We start from the raw sequence: 22,879 nt of genomic DNA, 5'->3' as shown, positions 1-22,879 counted from the left end.
CAGGATAGAGAGGAGTGAGAATATTCTGAGATTTTGAAAACATACTCTCACCAAGTGTGGACTGAAAGATTCTCAGAAAGGGCCAAATGAAATATTTCATTTCAGTGTTGACATTCTTTTAACTAAAACTAATTTCTAAACTGAAAACAACTCACTGAAAGAATCGAAATCCCCAATTTTACAAATATTAGAACTGGATGTTTCAAGAATTTCAAAACTATTTTACTTTTTGCCCTGCAAATACAACATGTGTCACAAGCAAACCTCCCTTTCCATCGGGGAAAGCGGGGGGCTTGGACAAATCAGCTTTTTTAAATCCTGTCTTTACTCAGAGAGCTTCTGGCCAATTACACTGAAGACATTTTTCATATTAATTTACTGGTTGTCTTAGGACAAATGAATTCTGAAGTTCTATGTCTGCATCAGCTATTGACGCACACAAACATATTCCTCCAATTACTCCATATGCATGCAGTGCCTCACCCTATTTCATTTTTATAACTGTGCATGCTTAACGCATTCCTTCTTTGCAATGTCCAAAACTATCTTTGCATTCTCAACAAGAAACATATTTCTCATTCACACATCTTGGGCCAAACCCAGATGGTATTAGTTTCCTACAAGGGTATTTCCTGTATGTCTGAATTGTCAACACGGCTGTGGATTGCCATCATTCTCCTCCTATATACAGATTCTAGTCATGGAGAGCAAACCGTATATCCTCCACCACCCTGGTTTTTCCACTTGGCACATTTCATAAAAATATTCATGTCTCTCTTCAAAATATTAATATTTTTCTCACTATTTTAGTTGAGAGGTAAAGACAAGATCTGTATGAGTGATCCTCAAAAAAGCTTGATTATTTTCGCTTCCTCCGGTGTTCGCAAAACGTCTGAGGAAAAATCTGGATTTCTCCAGATTTATTTACTCCTTGTTTTCAGGTGGCTGGCAAATTACATATATTTTTTAAGACTTACTGAAAGAACTAAAATAATTTGATTACTCAAGTCAGTATTTAAAAGTTTAACTGCAGCGGTGCAGGTAAGTTGCACGCTGGCCTTTCTGCCCTCGGGCTGCACAGCTCAGGAGGATGATGGCATTGGCAAAGTACCAGTGAGATAAATGCTTGGGCAGTATCAGAAAATTGAAATGCAGTTTTTTTCCCAGCTCCCATGCAGTGCCTTTTCAGAAATGCCAGGGTTTGATGCTTAAGTGTGTTTCTGAGCCAAGTACAAACATGATGAACATGCACAATTTTTGTAGGAAAAAAAACAAGAATAGCATTTTCTAGGGGTTTCATAGCTGTATTTGTATCAGAACTCCAACCAGTGCAGTCCTCACACTTCAAACAGTTTGATTTTGAGTAATAAATACAGTTCCAAGGCTCACACTAACATGTGGAAGCTTGAAACTCAGTAGCAGATGCTGGACCTCTAAATGGGTTTTCTCTTTGCATTTATGCCAATAAGACAAGACTGTTTACGTTTTGGAACAGTTGAATGGACAAAGAACATAGGTATAAACAATTTCGATGTTGGAGTAAAGAGACATAACAGACTTGCCTAGCATTCATGCAGTAGTGCTGCTGTATGTCCACTGGTAAACTGTTGGAGAATACTTACAGGGCTTCTAAGAATACAAAGTCTGACTTTGCCTATTATGTTTAGCATAATAATTACTGAGAAAACAAGCAACATATGCAGCCAGCATTTGCTTTGAAGATATGACACATTATTATCAAAACTATGCTGAATGCTGATGCTAAATATAGGCTGAAATATGCCTCTCCATGCCTCCAGATTTCAGAGTCCGAAAGTTCTTCGGATATTAGAGAACAGAATAGCATTTGCTTTATCGCTAGAATTTGCACACACATTCTTTGGCAATGGAAAGATGGTGACATGCTCCCATCTTTTGGTGCCTGCAGGCAAGACTTACATTCTACTTGGTGTCTGCCTTCAGGAGAAAATCTCACACAAGATGATAGGTGGAATATAAGCACCAATTGCAGTGAACTTTTCATATGCTTCCTGTCTCTGCCCTGTGTTTTTATCTTACGTGAACTCCTATCCTTCAAATTGTCTCCCACTGCCCTACTAAAAAACATTTGGATAATGCAATTTTCCAGTTCCTTACAATAAGAAAAGGAGATTTGAAATATTTTGCAGAATTCACTTTAGAACCTTTACTAAGTACCTTCAGAGCCTTAGTGACTAAAGCCAGAAATCTGCTAAAGAAATAACCTTCAGTGAAGAAGGTTACCTTTGTATTTTGCAGTGAAGAAGAGCATCATTTTGATAAGCCACTGAACTCGCTCTTCTCTCAAAACAGTGACATAAAGCCCTCAGTTTAATCCAGGTTATGTTTCAAATATGAATGATTGTCATAGCAATACTTGGCAAAGAAGCAGAAACAGTGTGGACTGAGTGAAGTGCCTCTGGTCCTTTATTACCCTCTGGCAAAAGATATCCTGTTGAAGGGGTACTTTTTAAAATCTTTTAAAAATTTTTTTTGCGAGATGCAAACTGCTAGGGACTTACTTTTAGCACTTGTTGAGCAAGTTTTAATATCCATTAGCATACAGACAGCAGTAAAGCCATGGGGACCAGTCTAAGTGGAAATCTGTAGCTTTTTTCCTTCAAGCTGGCTGTGGTTTTCTGCTTTCTCCCCCCACCCCACAATATTGAAACACATTGCTCATGTGATGCAAGTACCATTCCTCTTGCAACCAGAAAAAGCAAGTATCTGCTTTTATAGGTGACAGTTTGGTACTGAGAGCCAAAGGAGAAAGGCAGAATTGTTTGTAAGAGTAATGCCATCTTTCCATTTGCATCTCTCTTTTTTTGAAACGAGTTATTTTTTTAATGCCTACAATTAGACAGATCAACATTTCTGGTTTTAATTTAATGCAGAGAGTATGATAATTATGTTATTCTGTTCTGAATTACATCCCTAAATTTCCATATAAAGTGGTCACGGTAAAACAGCATGAATTTGTTTTCGATTATCGGAGTACAGAATTTGTTGTAGGTTCGTTCGTTTTACACAAGCACTGTCAGATCTGCTCTGTGTCACTGTACATCCTCTTTTTTTTCCCCCTCTCTCAGCACAAAAGAAAATAAGTCTTACTGCTCATTTTAAAGTGCTGTAAAACTTTTTTGTGGACATTTATGAAAAGACTTAATTTAGCAGCTCAGGGAGATCTTTGCACCATAGTAAGATTTTTATTTTTCCATAGCATATTTTTATCTTTAGGAATGACAGAAGTGACAGCAGTGGTTGGCTGAAATGTCATGCCATTAAAAAAGCAACTTATGTATACCATTATAATTCTTAGAGTCTTTTGACTACTCTCTGCCATTAGATCTGTATTTTAACTAAAATGGAAAATTTTATGAAACATGCTACTGAAAAATAAAGATAATTTTTATATACATAGTGAAGGAATGAGGGCATGAGAAAACCAGAACAGATGGCTGAAAGGACCACGGTCAAATTAGAGCATTGGTAGAACAGTAAATCACTAATAAGATTAATTTGTATTGTTTGTGTGTTTACAGAAAAATAATGTTAGATAGCACCAAAATAGGGTGTAAGTTTAAAAAAAATCATTCCTGATTGGAAGAGGTGAAGTCACAGTTTTGGTGAGTGCAAAAGGGATTATTGGTGTCTTGTCATCATGTCATGTATTTGTGAATGTTAATGGAACGCAGTCTGTTCTCTGTGGGGTATCATCTCAGCCAATTTTATTGGACTGCACACTGAAAGAGAGCTGTAAAATTTGCCTTTATCACAGAAGTGGCATGGAAAGGTGGGTAAAGCTTCAGAGCAACAGAAAGAAGGAGAAAAAATACAAAGGTCATCAAGTCTATTCGCCCTATTAATGAAGGATTTTCATGGTCAGTAAATTTCTTAACACTTACGGCACTCTCATTCACTCGAAGGAAGCTCTCTCGCTTTCCTAAAAGGCTAATTCTACAGCACAATAGGCCTCAAACCAATGCAGCTGAAAACCTGTTAGGAAAAGACAGTCTGAAGTGGAAGAATGCTGGAGAGGAAAAGTGTAGGAGAGCAGATATGCCAAATAAATAAATAAAGACCAGAAAGTGGAGGCATGCCAGGGAAGTAAGAAGGAGCATGCTTATTTTTTACCTTCCCATAGTGGCCTCCGCTGGTGAACCACTCACTGAGTTGCTGGTGGAATGTAAAGCTTCCTTGAAAATAAATCCAGCTGGGGACAGAGGTGGAATCACCACCTGTGTTCCCAGAGGATAAATGCTGCTTACAGCTCAAGAGGCCTCTGTGGTGCAGGGAAGTGTGTAATTCACACCTTCCTGAGCCAGCTTTACTGAATGCAATAATCATCTGGTCTTTATTTGAATCTCCCTCTTCCGGGACTGATTTCCACTGTCTTCTGTTATTCCAATTCTCCTAAAGCAGTGCAGTACATAAAGTTTCCCAGTCCAGATGCAGACCTCACATGGGCTCATGGCCACCTCCTTGCAAGCACACTCAGCTGTATGTCACTCTGCCCAAAACCTCCCAATTATTGGCTGGCTCTGGGCAGTCTCAAAGCTTTCAGCTGCTCCCAACCAATAATCGGGGGAGTTGGGAAAGCAGGATTCGTGTCCTACTGGAAGAGTGTGAAGGAGGCAAGCTGTGGGTTTGTGTTGGGTTGGTATCTGCATTTATAAGTTTCATGTACTTTCTTTAGGAGGACGGGAAGAAAGAATTGTATTATCAGGGGACGAGGAGTGTCATTTGGATTAAACTAAAGACTTGCCCAGCAGAACAGCAAAATCTGGAGTTGAGGAGTTAAAAAAATAAGTACAGAGGACTAGGACTAGAAGTGAAAGGTCCTGCATTTAGTGACTGTATCTTCAAAGGACTGTGAAGGTAAGGAAAAGAAAAAATGATCCCCCCATGTCGAAATTTTGTCTTTGCTGCAACAGAAGTAAGAAGAAAAAAAGAATTAGGCTTTAAGTTCTAGTGCTATCTTTAGATCTCAACACCTTTTTATTTATTTCTGTTCAAGTTATGGCCACTTCAGAGTTCTTTTGCTGGAAAATTATGCTGCAAATAAATATGCAAGTGTAATTCCTGTGAACAGGTACTCTGACTTTTCTCCAAGTGCAGAGAAGCCCCGTCTAAAATCCATGCAGAACTGGTCTTATGAATCACCATCTTGATACCTTTTGATATGTCTGTCATTTGGACCCACTGGGCTCTAAAGGAGTGGGACATCATTACTTTATTGTGAATTCAGTTCTCATTAAAAAAAAAAAAAGATTTAAATATCACCACAAACATCAGAACAGACAACCTTGTGATGGATGCACTTTGGCCATTTTCAGCTAAATCCTGCCCTGCACTGAACTGAATAAAAAGCACCTCTAACTTCAGTAGGATTTGTGCTTAAATTCCAAGTCAGAATATGGCCCTTTAAGTATTTTTCATGTATAAATTAAATTGTAAAGCATTCCTGTGTCTATAGTTATTTTAAAGTATTAAAATAGTGCACTTGTTAAAATCACTAAAAAATATTGAAAATGTTTTGAAAAAATCCTTAGACAAGTGTAAAGCCCTTTATAAACAAGGAAAATAGTGAAGCTCTGCAACCCAACAGGAAAAGGGAAATGCTTTGGAGATAGGGTCTCGTATGTATGCTATGCTGAGCCATGACATCAAGGTAATTATTTTCCCCTAAGTTAAATCTCTTATCTTACAAATCCTTCCTTTGCCAGAGGCCTCAGGCCCCACAGATAGCAAAGCACTTGAGTTCTCAGCACCCAAGAGCTCTACTCTTACACCCCACCGACAATCAACTTGTATCACTCTGTGTTTGTTGTCCCCTTTCACCAGTCAGAGGCACTTCCCTCCTGTGCTTCTCCAAACACCTTTGAAAGGCAAGGTGCACCCTTGCAGCAGACCTTTTGCAGGCTTCTACTTCTGCTGGAGTCAGATTTCTATCCCATGCTAGGGCCAAATTTCCAAAATGTGTCCATTAAGCAAACACTTCCCACTGAGAAACACACCTGACATTGATCTTCAGCCCTACTGCATCTCTTCCTGAAGAGTTCATATGGTGCTGCCTGATAAGAGATTTAGGTGTTCCATGACCCACTCACCCATGTTTTTTTTACAAATCTTTACAATCTAACTCCTTAAGTTCAAACAGATGGCAATGCATATTGGTTATGATATTTATTATAGAGGAAATAAACTAAATTAAGGGTGATCCTACTACTTCAACGAGTTACCCAGCATTTGCACTACAATAATAGGTGAAAACAAACAATACGAAGGCACTACAATAAAGTTAGAATATTGAGTCACCATTGAATATGCATATTTTAAGCACAACCCCTTTTAAAAAAGGTTGCTACTCCTTTCCAGCATGACAGTGGGATTGTTCAGATGAAAAAGCTGATAAGTATAAATACAATGATTTTTTAAGGATTCTATAAGAGCGTGAATTATGAAATCAATTTTAAAGAAAAACTTGGAATATGCTGCCTACATTGCTTACTATTAAGGCATATGGAGTAACAGAAATAAATGGTCATATCTGGTTTTGCTTACTAGAATTAATTACTACTAAGGTTACATAATTAGGGGTCATACTTACAACATGATCTGTTTTAAATTAAATATTTAACAATACCAGTTAAAGCATTCCTGTGTATTTCTCTTTACTATAGGTAATAACACATGTATTGACATAATTAAATGGCAACGTGTCTTAAAAATAACTGCAGCATATGTTTCTGTATTACAGAAAAAGTATAATATCTTAATAATGTAATAAAACTTCTATCTATAATATCAGAGATATACCAGAGTACATTTATAAGTACACAGGTTGAAAGCAGAGACCACTTCTAAGGAGTGGTTACATGAAAATAGTACCTTTCTATACTATTCACATACAACAATTCCTTCTCTTAGTGTAAGTCAAAATACAGAGTGGATCATGTTGTGCACTTGTTTAAGATTTTTACAAGTGTAAATATATTATAACAGAAATTCCAATGCAAAAAAGAAATATCAAAAATCACATATATCAAATATATATTTAAGTTGAGAACACTTACTGGTGTAATATACTTTCAGAACCAACATAATGTAGCTAACCAACCATTTAAAACTGAAAAGGAAAGAAACACTTTGTTTAATGCCTACAATTAATCTTTGCTTGGCTTTATACTAACAATAGAATTCTGATTAAATTCTTTTCATGGTTGTGGTCTTAAACTAGATCAACCCGGGGTTTAAAGACCCTTTCACAGAACTCCTTAGCTGAAACATATAACCTGGCCCAAGGAAATCAGTTTTGAAATAAGTGTGGTGGTGGTGTCATTACCATGAAGAGGAGAGAGGAGCATTCAAGCTCCAGAGCAGCACGGAGAGTGTCGGCTTCCAGACTTCCTTACAACAGAAATTTCACATTGGCCCCAGTCCACAGTATGTTTAAGTAATTAATACTCATTTCAGCCAACCATCATTCTTTGTCTTCAACAGACATCCCAATGGAATATAAAGATTTGTCTCATTCTTCTTGCCCTTCCTTACACAACTGACAAACATTAATGGTTATTCCATCAAATAGTGCAGTGCAGAATCTCATACAAGCTCCTATGTCATCTACAGTTTGTTGGTGCCAGTTTCATCTAAAGGGAAACTTTAAAAGGAGAGGCTGTCAATAAGTTATTAAGCTGCTAAGAAAAATATATAGATATTTGACATATGTTATCTACAAGAAAGACTATACAGCCTGGGATGCTGGTTTCACATCAAAAGTCCATTGATAAAAACTTAAAAGTGAGGAATATTCTATAGAGAAAGTCTGAAGTTTTGTACATAGTTATTCAGTTTGATAGTACTAAAATGACTGCTCCTAAGGGATTTTGCTGAATATCTCTCAATGTACCCCACAATATATGAGACAAAACTAGAGAAAACTCTATATACTTTCTGGCACATAGAGAACATTTCAAAAGCTATAGAAGTTGTGTCAGTGATTTAATTGGAAAGAACGGGTTTGCCAGTTACTGATAAAGCTGAAAATACACATGAACAATTATTTTCCAAAATCAGGAAAAATAAATATAGAAAAACTCATCTGGGTTTTGAGTTTACCATAAGTCAAGTAATGGCTTGATACTGCACTGATTTCAGTATCCTGGAGGGATATTCACGAAGTTTTTATTAACTACATGAGTAAATAGACTTTTTGAAAAAAATGTGTATGTCTCACTTCAAAAAAAAACCAGCAAAGTGACTTTTCAGGAAGCAACAGATACATTCCACAAACTAAGTAATATATTACAGTCTAATAGAGTCACACAAGACAGCAAAGAGTAGAAATAGTGGCCTGATCCTATGAATACAACTTGCCATAGTTACTACTTTGCAAGTCTCGTTTTTCATTCATTTTTCAAATTCTTGCTTCATGTGTACTTCATTAAAAGCTCTTAATTTAATTTTCACCTGTTTACGCTTTCAACAACTTCACTTTCACACTGAGACGGCTGCCATGGCATCGAGCACTAAATAAAATCTTCAGCTTAGTAACAGAAAGATCTTTTCTTACTAATACTTTCAATAACTCACCTTGCATGGCAGACCTAGTGTGACTCATTGACATTCCTGGGCCCCTAAATGAGTTGAACTCATCTCTCAGGAGAAGAAATAGGGCTGTCTTTGTCTGGGCACAACAGATAGAATCATTCGTCAGGAATCTCTGAAATATGCCTTCCTGTTCCCAAAGAAACCGATTTGCCTCCCTTTGCTTCAGACTTTATCAGAGCAGCTTGGTCAAAACTCTTAAAAACTCAAACAATAATATCTACAATCAGTTCAGACTCAGCTGCAGAATTATTTTTGGCTCATAAGGGAGAAAGAGCTAGATTACCAGTCCCTTCATCCATGATGACTGCAACTGATTTGGCAGCTCTAACTAGACTTTCAAAACTAACCTCTCTGATAACCCCCTGAAACGAAATTTTTCTAACAAACAAACTAGCAAAGTTTGGCTGCCTCTAAATTAGCAGGATCCAGATTGCATTGTACAAATCTGTTTGTATGGAAATCTCTTGACCTATTTACATCTCCCTTTCTGACTCAGGTTTCTCGTTGGTGGTTGTGATTAAAAAGGAAGTACAGCAATCATGTTGAATTAAAATAAATTAAAGCTGTGCACTTTCCCAATTAGGCCTTTTGTGGGATGACTTTCAACAGGAAGACAAGCCCATCCATCACTCTGAAGTGCAAATACATTTTAAAAGCTTCATTCTCTCTTATAATTTAAAATTTCATAATTAGTTATCATGGGTGTGGTTGGAGTTGCAAAATGTTGTCTCCTTATGGGTGCAGAGCTGGAGCACTTGAATCTGCAACAGAGTCACTAGTTTTGAAGGGCTGGCAAGCCCTGAGTTAAACTCCAAGACAACTATCACCTTGTGAATAATCACATATATGAATCGAATTTGAATTGTTAATTATGTACTGTGTTTATTTCTCTGCCTCAGCTTCTCTCCCCTGTATTGCTTCAAAACCAACAAATGAATCTTAAGTTTTATTCTTCATTTATACAAATATAATTTTAGGCATAGTTATATTAACATACATTTTTAGAAGCCAAAAAGAAAATTGCCTTCTCTTTAAGTACACAGAGTATTTGCATTGTCACAATATATTACATGGACTGGATGCTTAACATGTAACTGTACTAATCTTTATGGCAAACATAATAACAAAAGAAAGTTGCTCCGAGATTTTTCTATTTTTATTTTTAAAAAAAATAACAAAAAACCTTTCCAGTGAGGGACCACATGTAAAACTATGGTTTCTCTGCACAGAGACCAAGGCTGCTTATTACCTACAGTACACTAGCTATGATGAACAGACCACCATAGTTGTGACAACTGATGTTGCTGCCTCCAGGGTAAAACAAAGGTTTACATATTACACAAGCAATTTAACTGTTTTCTAAACATATTGCCAAGACAGTGGGAGTTGGCAGCCAGCACTATGTTTTAGGTTTTGGATACTTGGATTAGAAGTGACTGCTGATTAGAGACCTTTTTATTCGTCTTCTACGAATTACAAGCAACCTAGTAACCCAGCAAAGAATCCTTCACAGCACTTAAACTTGTCTTCATGGCTTCCCAAAGATTACATACACAAATCACTCCACAAAAGTGGTGCAACAGACTTGTGCATAGATAACTACATACGGCAATTGTCTTGTTCTAACTCTTAAAGACTTCCCCAAAGTGAAATGTTTTATAATCCTTTTTGTGCAGTAGTCAGGAAAGAAATAAAAGAGTTTGGGGAAAGATTATCCACAAGAAAGAAACTTTTTTTTTTTTGGGTTCCAGCTGAAACACAATAAAGAACATAATTAACTTCACAATTCTTTGTGTTTTTCATTTGACTGCAGGGAGGAGATGAAAGAGGACTGTTAAGCCTTGCATTCCATCCCAATTACAAGAAAAATGGAAAGCTGTATGTGTCTTATACCACCAACCAAGAACGGTGGGCTATTGGACCTCATGACCACATCCTTAGGGTCGTAGAATACACAGTATCCAGGTATCAGTAAAAGTCTAAAATTCACAAATTCCATATTTCTTAGCAACCCTTGCATTTTAGTATTTCCCATCTCTAAAATAAACTATCAGGTTTACAACGTATATACTTGGGCACCTGCAGAAAAACTATTGTGGGTTTTATTTCAAATAGTAGTTTTGAAATGCCAGTAAGTACACTGGTTTTTCCTTTTAAGACTTTTTTTTTTTTTTTAGTTATTGCCTCACTTTTTTTTTAATTATAATTATTTCCTACTTATTGTGTATAGGCAGCAAAATAATTTTTCTGTGAACGCCACAAAATTGAAATTTCTCAGAAACAACTGTTTGGCATTTTTCCACCAAGTTACAACATCCACATCTCGAAGCATAATTTGAATGAGTCAAGTTTATTTTTAGAAAGAAGTGCATTGATAGTGAACTGTGAAAACTGTGCTCATATCTTTGTCTTGCAGGAAAAATCCACACCAAGTTGATATGAGGACAGCAAGAGTGTTTTTAGAAGTAGCAGAACTACACCGAAAACATCTAGGAGGACAGCTTCTGTTTGGCCCAGATGGTTTCCTATACATTTTTCTTGGAGATGGCATGATCACTCTAGATGACATGGAAGAGATGGATGGTTTAAGGTACAAAAACTACCAATGGACAGACTTCTATTATTGTCTTTGCACAGTGTTTGGGGTCAGAATCCAAAGTGACCAGCAGTTGTCAGGACAAATCTTGCTCCCTCATCCTTTACTAAATAATCCTACTTATTTCAGTGCCTGGGTTTTGCAAACTGCTGATTTTCAGAACAGTCTGACTGCTTAAATACATCTTCTTGTAGCTGTGTGCTATCAAATCCTTTAAATACTGGAGTCCTCATCAGTAAATGCAATTTTGTTTAGGCTTCTGTTTTCTGAACTGTTGTTCTATGAACAGAACAACTGTATTGAGCAAAGATTCCAAAATGTGTCTACAAACACATACCAGAGTCAATAACAACAATGCATCACTTAGGAAAATGTCCAGAGAACATATGAAGTAATCCTACTTTGGTTCTACCTTTAAAATTTTCCCAACCTGCTTTTTCCCTCTGCTTCATTGTTCTCTGTTAGAGTTGCACTATTTGTCTTAATTTAGAGAAGGTGTGGTACTGAGCCTTTACAGACCTAAAAGGAGTTGCTGTTCAAAGGCCTCTTTGGCTCAGCAAAATTGCAGGTGCTCCTGCGATTTTTAAGTATTTTTTAAGTATAAGGATATACTTTAAAACCCAGGGCAGAGGGTCATTCTAATACTTGGTTTTAAATTAATGTAAAACAAGAGAAGACTGAAACAAATTAATGATGAAGAAAGACAGAAAGGAATCAATTTAAATATCACATCTTTTCATGTTTATAAAGAGAGTTTTGATGATCTACTCCTTGTCCTTTCTTCCATCACAATCATGAACATAATGTAAAACATTTTACTCTCTCCTGTTTCATGTAACAAGAAAGGTCTGAATACTTACCAAAACAAAAAAAAATAAAATTCAACATTTCCATTCAAGCAATACAATTTATTTCTTGCTTGCTTTCTTTCTATGTAATTAGTCTTTGGATTGTACTGTGACTAGAAATCACTGAATTCAAGAGTAGGATTCAAAGTGTTAGCAAAAAGCATTAAGCACAGTTACTCTAGAGGAGATATTTGAAGCCATAAAACAATGCTGATGTTTGGAAAGTTGTTCTTATGATCAAGTTGCTTCCCAACACCATGGTCAGAGGTGTTCTAGTAAATAACAAGGCAATATATTGGCCACAGCTGAATCTTGAATAGGCTCTGCTATTATTTTTTGGACTTGCATGTACCATAAAATCAATCTATATGTGATTAATCAGTAAAAGTGGGTGGTTTATTTTTCTGTCTCACTATAGTACTATATGGATTAAATCTAGCAGTAAAATACTTTTAAAAACCCAATTATTTTATCCTCCCCCTATCTCAGTGATTTTACAGGCTCTGTGTTGCGCCTCGACGTAAATACTGACCTGTGCAACGTCCCTTATTCCATACCACGGAGCAACCCACATTTCAACAGCACAAACCAACCTCCTGAGATTTTTGCACATGGACTCCACAATCCAGGCCGGTAAGTAAGTTTCTGAATTACTGAATTACTCTGCAGTAGATACTGTTTTCAACCAGAAATTTTTTATACAGTCAGGTAACAGCATTTTAATAATAAAGGCACACGTGAAGTTTTTAAATCCTCCACTCCCCCTTCTCCACACATATTTCACAGTTAGAAACAAATGTACATTGGCAAGGGGAAAGCAAAGAGCATGCACAACTACTGAAAGTCAAGACCAAAATGACAGAAATGAAGCACAGGATTTTTGGGTTTAATGAATGATAAAATGACTACCCTTATGAAAGAAAAGAGCTTCAAGCAGAGGGTTGGGAAAGTACAGCTGAGATGGGAATCTTGACTAGGAATAATAGGCACGTGGAAAACAAATGAGAACATCTGGTGATATCTAAACAACAGCAAGGAGGAGAACAATGCTTTAACTAAACAACCCATAATTCAGCAAATTAGGTGAGTGGTAGTACTGAAGTGACATTGAAAGTCATGGTTTGAAAAAAATCAGAAAGTCAAGTTGTTCAGATAAGGAGTTGATTCTTGGACTTTTTAACAGTCCAAAATTCCTACACCATATAAGTCAATTCATTTTGCTTGGTAAAGGTACTATTCATTTCAGGTGCTTTAGAGCAGAGTACATTTCATTACTAGGAAAAATTATTTTTACATCAGATTATATAAAAGATGGTGTAGGAATGGGAAAGTTGTAATATCTTTTGGGTATGAATCCAACACATTGTTGGATATTTTGGCTCCGTATAAAATAGGTCCCTCACAGGAGTAGGCACCAAAAAGACACAGTAATATTTTAAAATGTGATGCTTCATACTATTTCAAATTATGAACTCATCTATTTCATGGATTTTCTTCTTTTTTTTTTTGTTTTGTTTTACAGGTGTGCTGTGGACCGCCATCCAACTGATGTAAACATCAATTTAACTATACTTTGCTCAGATTCAAATGGAAAGAACAGATCTTCAGCAAGAATCTTACAAATAATTAAGGGCAAAGACTATGGTAAGTTCCATCCAGGGTAAAGCTGCTGGGAACAGTCAGTTTTTATGCCCATGGAATAATAAATAGAAAGCAGAAAAGATAGATAAAGGACTGTATAGCCATAATAGGAAACTTAGAACATAGATAGAAGAGATAACCTACCAAAGATAGAACTTCTGAAAAGTTCCATCTTTTCAAGGTAGAACTTCAAGGTACAAGCAGATAAAAGATTCAGGTCAAAACAAAATTTCAGTGACTCAACTTTGTTCTTGTTGGTGTAGAATATTACGTAAATAAGATTTAACAAATTTGACGGTTGCTAGTCCATCAAAGGTCAAACTGTTGGTGCATATATTGGCTCAGAAAGAGAAGATTTTGGAATATCAGGAAGTGATGAAAATGTATTCTTAGTCATTCATAAATAACCTTTTAAGACAGAATGGAAACCTCATGTAATGGACCTCCTATAATGGAAAAAATGAGATAGACAACAACAGACCTCAGCCAAACAGGGAAATGACTGACCTCTGTTTAAATGTTACTAAAAATAAAAAACTTAGAAAAATGCTCTATGCTACTACTTCATGATAAATGGCTAGTTTAGATTAGATGACAAAAAGATAAATATACTCAATTAGGGACTTTAAATTATTAAAGCATTTCATGTTCTCTCTGAATTAGTATGACTGTCAGTCACAATTTTAGTTTAATGTTTAACTCTGACACTCACTAAGGTCACTTGCTAGTTCAGGCAAGCCAGGTGACAGCTACTCTGAGCCATCATCCCCCTTGACTGACCATTTAGCAGCTTGTAAATCCACGATGGTAAGATGTGATAAATGCCACTGGTCTATCTCCTGGAATGCAGCATTTTCCAGTTTTATTCACATCCCTGGTTCCCCCACCTGTACTTTACTTACAAGCAAAGCAGCTGTGCTGTCTAGTACAACAGTACACAATAGTATCACGCAATTGTACTGCTTCAGTTATTGTGTGTGTTTTCTGTGTCCATTTTACAAAAGCCAAACCAAAGAATAATATTTGGTTAACCACTGCTCCAATGGAATTTTGACTGCATCTTTATTGCAGAGTAAACTAAGCAATACTGTGTCTATCCAGAACAGCTTGCCAATATTAATACTAGGCTATGGGTCAACTCCTTCAATAAAAAGAGTTCATCATCCTTTTCTCCCCCATAAAATTTCAGGTCTTACTCTTGTAGAATAATCTGGAAAATGCATTTACCAAAGACTTGTAGATAGCCTTCTGACCAAAAATGTTCCTATAAAACAAAATCGTCTATTGGCTGTGGCTTTTATTTAAAATTATGCAGTTATCACGTCAAATTGAGCCTACTTTTACCCTAAGCAGTATTTGATAAAATGAATAGGAAAATGTACACTGAAACTCCCTCGAAGGATTATTTGATAGGACTAAACTCTGCGGCTTTGTGAAAAAAGAAGAAAAAATGTATAGGAATTGCAACTACAGCAACAGGGTAAAATTGCTACAAGAAGCTATGGCAAGTTATATTAGTTTTTATGGGATGTAAAACACTCACTATGTTTAAAACTCTGATTTTGAAAGAATTTCTCAAACCACTGAAAGGCTTTGAAAACAAGTTTTGTTGAAAATCAGTGGAATTTCTGCTCTTAATTACTGGACTTTACAGTAAAGGGGGGGTAAATTGTGCTCCTGAAGTTCAAGAGATCCATTTTGCAGACTGTATTGACATTAGAAATTAATAGCAGTAACAACATCAATTGCAATGGAAGTCCAACCTAATCTTTGTGTAGTTTTATTGTCCCAGGTTGTGCACATGGAAGACAAGCAACTATAGCCTCTCCTATTGAAAGCCTTTAATGGATTGTTTCACAAATAGACTTAGTTGTAATTTCACCACTTTATTTTTTTTTTTTAAAATGTTTCATTTCTGGCGACGCATCTTGAATTTTGAGGAATCCTTAAATGGAATTAACCTTGTTTTCTTCAAGTAACAGCATTTTCATAACTGTGAACCAATATGAGACTGCATGTGATCTAATGCTACGGTAGTTCCTTTTTAGAAAGTGAGCCTTCACTTTTAGAATTCAAACCGTTCAGCAGTGGATCCCTGGTCGGTGGGTTTGTCTATCGCGGCTGCCAGTCGGAAAGACTCTACGGAAGTTACGTGTTTGGAGACCGCAACGGGTACGTTTCTTACAGCTCAAACACAAATGCATCTAGGGAATATTTAGCCACTCAGCTGCCTGTATGAAGGACCACTATAGGTCTTGTATATTGTGTCACTTTGCCAGGTTAGCACTGGGATAAATGCAGATTAAACTCTAGATTTGGAAATAAAATAGCTCGGCATTCTAATGGTGACATGCATAACATAGTTAAGCCTTGCAAAAAAGTACCAAGAGACTCACATCATGGTTCTCTTAAGATTTTAGTTTTAGATATGCTTACATGCAGCTTTTACACCATGAGGGGAATTAATCATGAAACTGTTTCCCAAACCAACCGGTAAGACATTGAAAACTTTTGGGATTTTATGGAAACATCACTGATGGAGCAACATGAATGTTTCTGTAATGAATGGGCATAGTTTTCCCATACCAGATAGCTGAATATTCACAAATGGTTGTGGAGTATAGCTTGAACACAATTTTGCAATATTTGAATGACTGGATGGCTTTTAAGCATCTGAAAAATAAATCATAAGACAATGAACCGCACAGATGTATCTATGGAGCTTCTTGCAGAAAGTTTTTACTTATTTATCTACTCTCTATTCCAAATATAATGTAACAATTTGTTTTATGTGTTCTTGAATATAGAAATTTTTTAACACTGCAACAGAGTCCTGCAACCAAACAGTGGCAAGAGAAACCCCTCTGTCTTGGCAACACTGGCTCGTGTAGAGGTTTCTTTTCAGGCCCTGTCTTGGGATTTGGTGAAGATGAATTAGGTAAATACTAAAAAAAGTTCTTAAATCATAAGGCTTATTAGTCATGCCTGCTGAAGTATTCACAATTCTAGTAAATGTTTAAAGAGAAGGCTATCTTTCCTTTGCCAAAGCTGTCTACACTGCTCTCAGCTACACCTCAGCAGCCTTGTAAGAAGAACAGAGAAGAGAATGTGTGGTTGGAAGGGTCAAAGGTCCTTATTGTCTCTCACACCCTGTGAACTGTGTCACTCACTATGACACAATGTATCATATACTTGCCTTTATTCCCAACATTACAGACTTGAGTGGCAAAGAGATTGAATGAGCAGACTGATCCCCCTCTTCTCCCTTCCTCACAAATTTTACTTTTTTTAACCAATTTATACTATATGAAAGATAAAACACTCATATATCATGTTTTAGCATCAATTTGGGTAGAGTGCTTATATACATTTTCAAATACCAATGGTTCTGCTGTATATTTCAGTGTCGAGGGTTTCTTCTGAAGTTTTTTTAGTCTCATTTGGCAAATACAGCTAGATCACAAAAGTCATGTATTTTCCTTAGAAAAGGAGAACTAATTTATTGCACTGGCTTTCCTAACAGGTGAGATTTACATATTATCAAGCAGTAAAAGTATGACACAGCCTCACAGCGGAAAACTCTACAAGATTGTTGACCCAAAGAGGTGAGCATTGCATTTCTCTCTCAAATCAGCCTTTCCTTCAACTGGTTAAAACCCAAAAGGTAGCTGTAGTTCTTTCCATGTGGCTGAATTACACAAGAGTGGCATTCAATAAAAAGGGATGGTCCTGGTAGTTCTGAAGCCAAATGGCTTTTAGGTACCAGATGAAAACAGATGCTGGAATTCTCCAGCGGTGCTACTGCTTCCTTACTTGACACCATGGTGGGACAGTGCACAACAGGAGCTGGCTCAAAGATTAGTAGAGTGGCAATACCTATTCTAAGCAACTACAGAAAATCATTGGACAGTACTAGCTAGTGTCAGTTTTGCCACAAGTTAAGTTCTAAGGGACTAGTTCAGCCTTTCCCAAATATCTCTCTGGTTGTATAGGAGAAACCACCAATGGGGAATAACATAGAGGCCTCACTCAGTCCTCAGTGGGTGTGAAGTGTCCCTGCTTACTAGTTTTCAGTGTCCTTCCCTGCATTTACCTGTCTCTCCCTGGGCAGGTTTGGAGCCCCAAGGAAGGAAATCCTTTGTCCTTGGGCTGTGTGCCAGAAATACATGAAGTTCTTTAACGGTTTTTATAACTCTGCTTCTAAAAGGCTTATAAATCCCACTCAAGTGATTATAAGACTCAGATTTAATAGGATTGGTCTAATTATTTAGACTAATTTACCAGTTTTAAAATGAGGATAAATTAAAATTATCAAACCAAAGTTTCCTGAGATGTGATCTTTGCAGAGCAGCTGGAACTACGAAAATATTAGAGAATATGCAAAAAAAAAAGCCAGTATGACCCAGGGGCCCCAGCAGCAGTAAGATCTGATGACTTAGCAGACACTCACTTTGGCTGGGGGAATACCATTTTCTTCATGATGGATCTTCCTGCTCTATCAGACCAAGTCTGCCAAGTAAAAGTAGCACATCCATCCTGAAAAAGCATCAGAAATCAACACAAAATGAAAGAGACAATAGAAGTGAAGTTTGTTGTATAATTATTTTGACCCCATCATACCCTGCAAAAGCTACTGTCTATTTTTTTCAGCATCTACTTCAGCATATTTCTCCATTAGTATCAGATACAGTCAGACTTGTATTTTTGGTTTTGCTGTTAAGAAAAGAATTTTCCTGTTGAACTAAAACTCTAAAAATTGTTATTGGGACAACAAGTGAATACAACAACAAAATCATGAAATTAGGTGCACGCTGTACTATAAGTTACAGTAGAGTTTCAGTGTTTTATAACTGTACTATCCCAAAACAATAGCAAATAGTCTGGAAGCAGATGTTACCACAGGTTAGTGCAGTCTGTCAGTCAAGGTTATTATGTATGTTTTATTTATGCTTTCTGGTATTGAAAACATTTTTTCAGAACAAAACTTGCCATTCTTACTGGGATTGTTTAGTCTGTTGGTGTATGGTTTTAAGTGAATTTTACACCCTAAATCCACTATTAGTATCTAATTACATGGGGCTGCCTTGTTTGACCTCGGCTTTTTGTTCTTGTTACCTCTTCCAGTAGGGTGGTCTTCAGCTGACATACCTGAAAGGCCAGACCTCCCATTGCTGCACTCACGGTTGGCTGTTTTCGTGTATGGAAAAGGGTCAAGACTGTGTTTGGTTACTGGTGAAAGTAACCAGAAAACTAGAGAATACTTTTGTAAATTGGCACACAGTTGAAATTAAACAGACTGTGGCAAAGGGATATAGTTTTTGGTAATTTTTTTTTAGAAACGTGGGATAATTTTCATTCAGGCTAAGTTTTGAGTTTTGTTGTTTTTCAGTCTCACACCACTGCGGGCTTTTAAGGGAAAGATAATGAGATACTTCCACAAAAGAGAGCTGTAGCTCTATTTACCATTTCATGCTAAGTTCCTATTACCCATGTAAACAATTTTAAAAAATTCCATGGTTTTGGAAGATGTTCATGTAAACTTTTATTAACAGAATGTTATAATTCACATGTTAATATTTTACTGCTTCTTCCTCATGGTGTGCATCATACCAATACAAATATATATATATATATGTAAACACTGGCACACTAAAGATGATACAGGTGGACTATGAGCATCAGGTATAACTAAAATCATCAAACTATTGATCTTTCATGTCTCAGAAATTCATTACTTAATAACAAAACCCTGTGAGAGGTGGCCCCCGGCAGACTTGACAATTTGCAAAGAGAACTTTCCATGCCTAGGGCAGTGTAAAAGAACAAAATTATCATTCCTTGTGGTAGCCCCTTGCTGAAAATCAATACCTTCATGCAAAACCCAGCCTTCTTCTGCTAGTGGTTGTTTGTAAGCTGCTGCAAGCTTGCAAAATTATTCTTTTATTTCAGATAATGAATGTTACATGAAGGTGCAGAATTTGTATTCTTTTGATCTTTGTCAAATCATAGAAACATTAAAGTTGGAAATGAGCTCCAAGATCATCAAGTCCAACCTTTTGAGAGAACACCACCTTCTCAACTAGAACATGGCACTAAGTGCCACGTCCAGTCATTTCTTGAACGCTTCCAGGGATGGTGACTCCACCACCTCCCTGAGCAGCCCATTCCAATGCTTGACAAAGTCTTCCAGAGAAGAAGCTTTTCCCAATGTCCACCTTGAACCTCCCCTGGCACAGCTTGAGGCTGTGTCCTCTCATCCTGTAGAAAACTACTGCATAATCAAAAGTTGTTCTCAACCATAACCATGACCTGCACTTTCTTGTCTCAAATGTGGCTTAGGACAGAAATCTACTACTTGGATATTGCTGGCAATAGAAAGAAAATCAAAATAAGTGGGCAGGTTAAAACATTAGATGATCAGAAGATGAGGGTAATCCAAAGAACCCTTTGCATTAGTCTTCAATACTCAGCAGTGGTATAGTCCTATCCCAAAAGAATCCTTCAGATGTAATAAAAATGAGGTGTTTGTTAAACTGAGGTGATATATGACAAATTGATAAACATGATCAGTACAGAGGTTCTGAATCCCACGATTGTTGAGGCCTTTTGAAACGTAGAATTCAAGGTACCACAGAGAAACTTTTGTTTGGTTCCTCCAAAGACTCTATGTCAATAACTAAATAGACTCCCATCAAAAGCACAGAGTGAAATATTTCTTTTTGTAACAAGGTTGTTAAAATGATTCATTAGTACTTGAGAGCTTGTAGACATTAAAATGATAAAAAAAAGCCCTAAGTATGTGAATTGCTGCAGAATACATATATATACTACCTATTACCAAAAATAGATTGAAGGATATAGCCAATAGCAAATTTAGCTTTGAGATTGGAGGAGATGTTGGAAACACTAAGAATTACAAACACATAAAACCAGCATGAGGCACATTAGTTAAACTGGTAGTCAAGAGGAGATGTTCTCAAGTTAAAATTGTGTCTCTGAAAAATATATCCATTTTTTGATGATTATCAAAAAAACCAACACTTTCCAGGGATAGGAACTAGTGAGAAAATACAGGCAGGAAGACTTATTTTCTTCTTAAATAAAAGAGTTAGTCAGATATCCTGAAGACTGATGCAAATACTAGTATTTTATAAATTGCCTTTGTGACCAAAAAACAAAACTTTTTTATTTTGTGGTTTCCTACTTTCTGTTTCATAATTTTTCTGTTGTGCTTTCTACAAATACATACTTATATCAATCACAAAAGCATTGATGTATTCAAAGGCAAAATAACTAGGTGATCAGTGATGTAGAAAATATATAGAGGTTCAAATATTCCAGCTGGTTGATAACAGAGAAAATAGGAGACAACCCCATTAGGAAAGAAAATGTAATCATTTTTCTAGCATGATGAGAGGAGAAAATCAACTGTGAAAATGAATATTTAAATAAGTAAGATCTGTTGATAGGTCCATGTACTCTGTAACTTAAACATTATTACCAGACCAAGAAGTAAGAAAATAAACTTTGGATGATGGTAGAACAGCCATAAAGTGGCTTTGTAAGTCTTCTTTTAGAATACTTGCAACAGGATCACTTTTATTTCTAAGGAAATTATAGATAAAATGAAAGACATTCAGAGAAGAGTTCTCAAACTGACAGACAATGCAAAAGTTTTCCACTTAAAAGATGTCCTCTATCCCCTGTGAAGTTTTAAGTGTTTGCCCCCATCCATACTGTGATTCCAAAGGGGATGAACTATTCTTTTGACCAGGATGGCTCACTGAAGCCAGAAGGTGAATTTTACAAAAGAGGGCAGAGCTTAAGTAAGTGTCCCTGCGCACGTAGGAAGATTTCCTCTTCCTCTCCTTATAACACCTTATAGATCTGGATTTCAATGTGTTTCCTATCAACAGCCAGAATAGCTGCTTTCCACTGGGTTGAAACTTGAACTTGATTCAAACCATCTCACTCCTCTTTCATGCCCCCCCAGGGTATATAATTCCACTTATCATCCTTTCCATAATCACCTTCTGGGATTTCCGCTGTCAGAGAATATTTCCAAACAACTGATTTCAAACACGAAGGGACAATATCTAGGCCATACCTCATTCTGACATTGTTCAGGCTCTTTAGAAAACCATTAGTGATTTTGTTTTTTAGTATGAGTCAAGAGTGTTTGATGGTATGATAGAAGAAAAGCATTTATGAAAGTGGAGCCCTGTTAAAGACTTTAATTACTATGGAAATGCAAACTCAGAAACACACAGTTTTAGACTAATCTGCATCAAGATACTCAGTTCTGATGGGTTATAGACATACTCTGAAGCTACTACTGGAAACTCTCTGTAGAATGAGCCAATTTTGTTGGTGAATACGCTCACCAAGCCAGGTGGGCCATATGATTTCTTTCTGTTCAGAAAGTTACTATCCCTTAAGTCATTTGAGGGAATGGAAAGCCAGAATTAATGTCTAATTATGTTTAGTTTAGCCAGAGCATGCAAAATTCTTATCTCATTTACCTACCCACATGCAGTTACTATTCCCACAAGAGACACTAAAGAGAAATTAGAGCTTTTTGCGAATACCAGCCTAGAGAGTTTCAATTTACAGAAGTACTTCACAAAAACTCCTTTGTAACCACGATGGAAAAACCTAAGGATTTTTTTCAATCACATCACAGCTCACTGACTGTAAAAGTTTTTGTTTTGGTTTGGGATTTTTTTTTTCCCCCCTTTTTTTAAAGTCTTTCTAGCATTGGCTATTAAGGAGTTCTCACTTTTTATCGCTTTATAAGGAAAAAAAAACAGCTCAGTTTATCTTTTGCTTATTTTCTGGAGCCTGCAGGAAGCCTCTGCCATCCTAAAGAAAGTCACACATAATAGAGCAGCTTTAGCGCAGTAAGCCAGTCTTTCCCAATTCATCAGTCAAAGTGTTATGCAAGTGGCCCCCTAAATTGATAAATTCCCACAGTGCCTGTTGACCCAGCTGCCAAGTGCTCATGCAGCAGGTGTTGTTTTCATGACCACCCTGACAGTAATACAAACTGTTTAGCAGTTGCATTGACCTCTTAGCTATTAACATTGATACAGGCTTCACTAGGGACTAGTTTTCAAACATGACAGAATTTCTTAAGACTAGAGGTCATGAACAAGTATACCAT

General features: G+C 36.7%; 1 protein-coding gene across 1 annotated transcript in view; it reads left to right on the top strand.

Annotated features, from left to right (window-relative positions):
- HHIP (hedgehog interacting protein) overlaps positions 1 to 22,879 on the top strand; it is a 79,237-nt gene that overhangs the window by 41,684 nt on the left and 14,674 nt on the right. Inside the window, exons 5-11 of the mRNA XM_051790932.1 lie at positions 10,445 to 10,596; positions 11,048 to 11,221; positions 12,565 to 12,708; positions 13,598 to 13,719; positions 15,765 to 15,888; positions 16,524 to 16,654; positions 17,240 to 17,321. Of these exons, the coding sequence (XP_051646892.1) occupies positions 10,445 to 10,596; positions 11,048 to 11,221; positions 12,565 to 12,708; positions 13,598 to 13,719; positions 15,765 to 15,888; positions 16,524 to 16,654; positions 17,240 to 17,321 (929 nt within the window). The remainder of the gene's footprint in view (positions 1 to 10,444; positions 10,597 to 11,047; positions 11,222 to 12,564; positions 12,709 to 13,597; positions 13,720 to 15,764; positions 15,889 to 16,523; positions 16,655 to 17,239; positions 17,322 to 22,879) is intronic.

The sequence above is a fragment of the Manacus candei genome, unplaced genomic scaffold, assembly GCF_025592945.1.
Source record: "Manacus candei isolate 608988 ecotype Guabito, Panama unplaced genomic scaffold, ASM2559294v1 h1tg000028l, whole genome shotgun sequence".
Lineage (NCBI taxonomy): Eukaryota > Metazoa > Chordata > Aves > Passeriformes > Pipridae > Manacus > Manacus candei.
The sequence above is the reverse complement of the archived record's forward strand: the minus strand, read 5'-3'. Positions and strand labels throughout refer to the sequence as shown.